A 2,816-nucleotide genomic window follows, 5' to 3' on the forward strand; every position below is an offset into this window, starting at 1 on the left:
CTAACCAATTGTTTCTCATTTCAATAAAACATATCGAGTACATGTTAGTAAAAAAGTGAGTGAAATTAATATAGAAATTATACTTTTGGACTTTTGTACAATACCTGCACAATACCTACAGGACACAACATATTCCTGGGACTACAACTGTGAGTTATTGCAACATATCTTGCAAAACATTGCGATTTTTTGTTTTGTTTTTGCACATACCTCCTGGCTTTGATATGCGTCATTAATTGTACTGACCCTTCATCCGTCCCAGCAACTCTGCTCTCTCTCACAGCCCGGGTTGAAGGAGGGGAGGAGGGGGGGTGTGACTTCCAGCCAAGCGTCGACAACTCCGGAGTCTAGAGATGAGGAAAAGATGAGGAGCTGCTCTCTCCTATTGAGCGACAGAGAAGGGATTAAAGTTCAGCATCAAATCTGGGAAACACGGAGAATCGACTACTCAGCAATGAAATGTATGTCCTTCAGTGTTCGTTTCACTTTCAACTAAACCCTGACTGCGAGCATCCCACGGTAAGTTGTGTTAAGGCTCTCATTTGGGAAAACTGGACTGCTCCAATCGGCACAAAAAGGTTAATTACATCTGTCTTATTTACAGTGAGGGGAAATCGATTATGTCTACAGCGTATGGTTGTGATTAAAGATTAAGCTAATTCCATGTCTAAAAAGCCGAGGTAAAGATTCATTTACACTTTTAAATGAACCTCTGGTAGTTTGGGCAATGGTCCAAGATTCACATGTAAACAAACAAACAAACAAGCATCATGGTATATTATATATTTTAAGGTGTAGACTATACGTTTCCTATATTTTTAAAGGTTTTCTGCATGTCTTAATGACCTTTCGTTTTCCAAGGAAAACTAGATTCAGTTAAAATCCATCAAAAAACAAACAAACATGAATTGTTGTATTGCTGGATGATGACAATATATTGAGCTATGATTTGGCTGCTTTCTGCAATAACACTCACACATCTTCCACTGCAGTTGTACACGGTGGATCTGCTCACACTGGACTCCGTGCTCACTTCTGACATCCAGTGTCAGCAGCCGGTGCTTTGAAGATGATCAACCCTCAGGTGTTCCTCCACTACAACTACACAGGGAAGCTGGACCACCGGCCCAGCGTCGGCACGAGCCCCGGCACCATGGACACCAAAACCATTGTGTTCCTCATCATATGCAGCTTCATCGTCCTGGAGAACCTCACCGTGCTGGTGGCCATATGGAGAAACCAGCGGTTCCACAACCGCATGTACTTCTTCATCGCCAACCTGGCACTGTGCGACCTGCTGGCTGGAGTCGCTTACCTGGTCAACCTGCTCCTGTCAGGGGAGAAGACCCTGCAGCTCTCACCTGCTTTGTGGTTTGTCAGAGAGGGAAGCATGTTTGTAGCACTTGGCGCCTCCATTTTCAGTCTCCTGGCTATTGCTATAGAGAGACACCTAACTATGATCAAAATGAGGCCTTATGATGCCAACAAGAACTACAGAGTGTTTCTGCTCATAGGGACCTGCTGGCTGATTGCCATATCTCTTGGAGCTTTGCCCATTCTAGGCTGGAATTGCCTGGACAACCTCCCCGATTGCTCCACAGTCCTCCCTCTCTACAGCAAGAAGTATGTAGCTTTCTGTATCATAGTTTTCATGGTTTTGCTCTTAGCCATGTCAGTCCTTTATGCCCGCATCTACTTCCTGGTTAAGTCCAGCAGCCAAAAGGTGAGCAAGAACAGAAACTCTGAGCATGCAATGTCCCTGCTGCGCACTGTCATCATTGTAGTTGGGGTCTTCATCGCCTGCTGGACGCCCATCTTTGTCCTGCTCCTGGTGGATGTGGCATGTGAGCAGGGCTGCGCCATCCTCTACAAGGCTGAGTGGTTCATCGCAGTGGCTGTGCTTAACTCGGCCATGAACCCAGTCATTTACACTCTGGCCAGCCGCGAGATGAGACGGGCCTTCCTGGGTCTTGTGTGTGGCATCTGCTACAGGGGGAAGTCTTCTGCAAACGACAGCGGGAACAGGCAGTCTTTGGAGCCCAGCCGCAGCAGGAGCAAGTCGTGGAGCAGCCAGAACAACCCCAACCAGAATCAGCAGAGCTCCAGACAGGCGGAGCTGGAGAAGGAGCAGGAGACGGACCCGGCCCACGGCGAGGTCTCAGTTGTGGCAGGAGGGGCTGCTCAGGCCGTCCTTGAGAGTGACAGAAAAGACTGAAAGAAGGGAGCAAGATATCTACAGTAGGAAGGTGAGGATGGTCCTAATGTGTAAGCTTGCGGGCCTGTGAAGTGGTCACAGTGGACTGAACTGGTGACGAAAAGGGATTTGAGTTGTGATTGACTTATAATGAAGGATTTCTCGAGTGAAATGGCTGCAGGGCAGTGATTCCTCTTTTGTGCTCAGCAGCATCCATAATTGGGAAGCTTATTAAATGATGTCCACACTTGGCATTAGACTGATTAATGTATGAGGCCAATATGTTTAATGACACAATCAGTATTTCTCTGTCAAGTACAGGTCATATTTTATCACCGTCCAGTGAGAACCATGTATCTCCAGATTTGGTCATTTTACAGCTAACCTTAAAGATAAACCCTTTATTGCTTGAGAAAATAAAACCATCTAAAAACTCATTGGATTATCATTTTGGACGATTTGGAGGCACATTACAGGACAATGACGATCTGCGAATGAATGGTGCTCTTACCCCTTGACAAAAAAAAAACATTTACCTCTGTGGTTACAGATGTGACCATTTAAGACAAATAAGAAGTGGGAAAAAAATCCTGCAATGAATTAAAGTGCAATTATAGTTCTG

At 45.7% G+C, this 2,816-nt stretch overlaps 1 protein-coding gene across 1 annotated transcript; it reads left to right on the forward strand.

Moving 5' to 3' along the window:
- The first annotated feature begins 492 nt into the window (after window positions 1-492).
- LOC139301374 (sphingosine 1-phosphate receptor 3) lies at window positions 493-2,354 on the forward strand. The gene is made up of 2 exons (XM_070924748.1): window positions 493-519; window positions 993-2,354. The coding sequence occupies exon 2, from the start codon at window positions 1,070-1,072 to the stop codon at window positions 2,213-2,215; it is 1,146 nt and encodes a 381-aa protein (XP_070780849.1). The 5' UTR covers window positions 493-519; window positions 993-1,069; the 3' UTR covers window positions 2,216-2,354.
- Window positions 2,355-2,816: the final 462 nt, after the last annotated feature.

Source organism: Enoplosus armatus, chromosome 18 (assembly GCF_043641665.1).
Source record: "Enoplosus armatus isolate fEnoArm2 chromosome 18, fEnoArm2.hap1, whole genome shotgun sequence".
Classification (NCBI taxonomy): Eukaryota; Metazoa; Chordata; class Actinopteri; order Centrarchiformes; family Enoplosidae; genus Enoplosus; species Enoplosus armatus.

What these genes read in the sequence shown, in the direction of transcription:
- LOC139301374 (XM_070924748.1), top strand. Translation starts at nt 1,070, where the DNA reads ATGATCAACCCTCAGGTGTTCCTCCACTACAACTACACAGGGAAGCTG.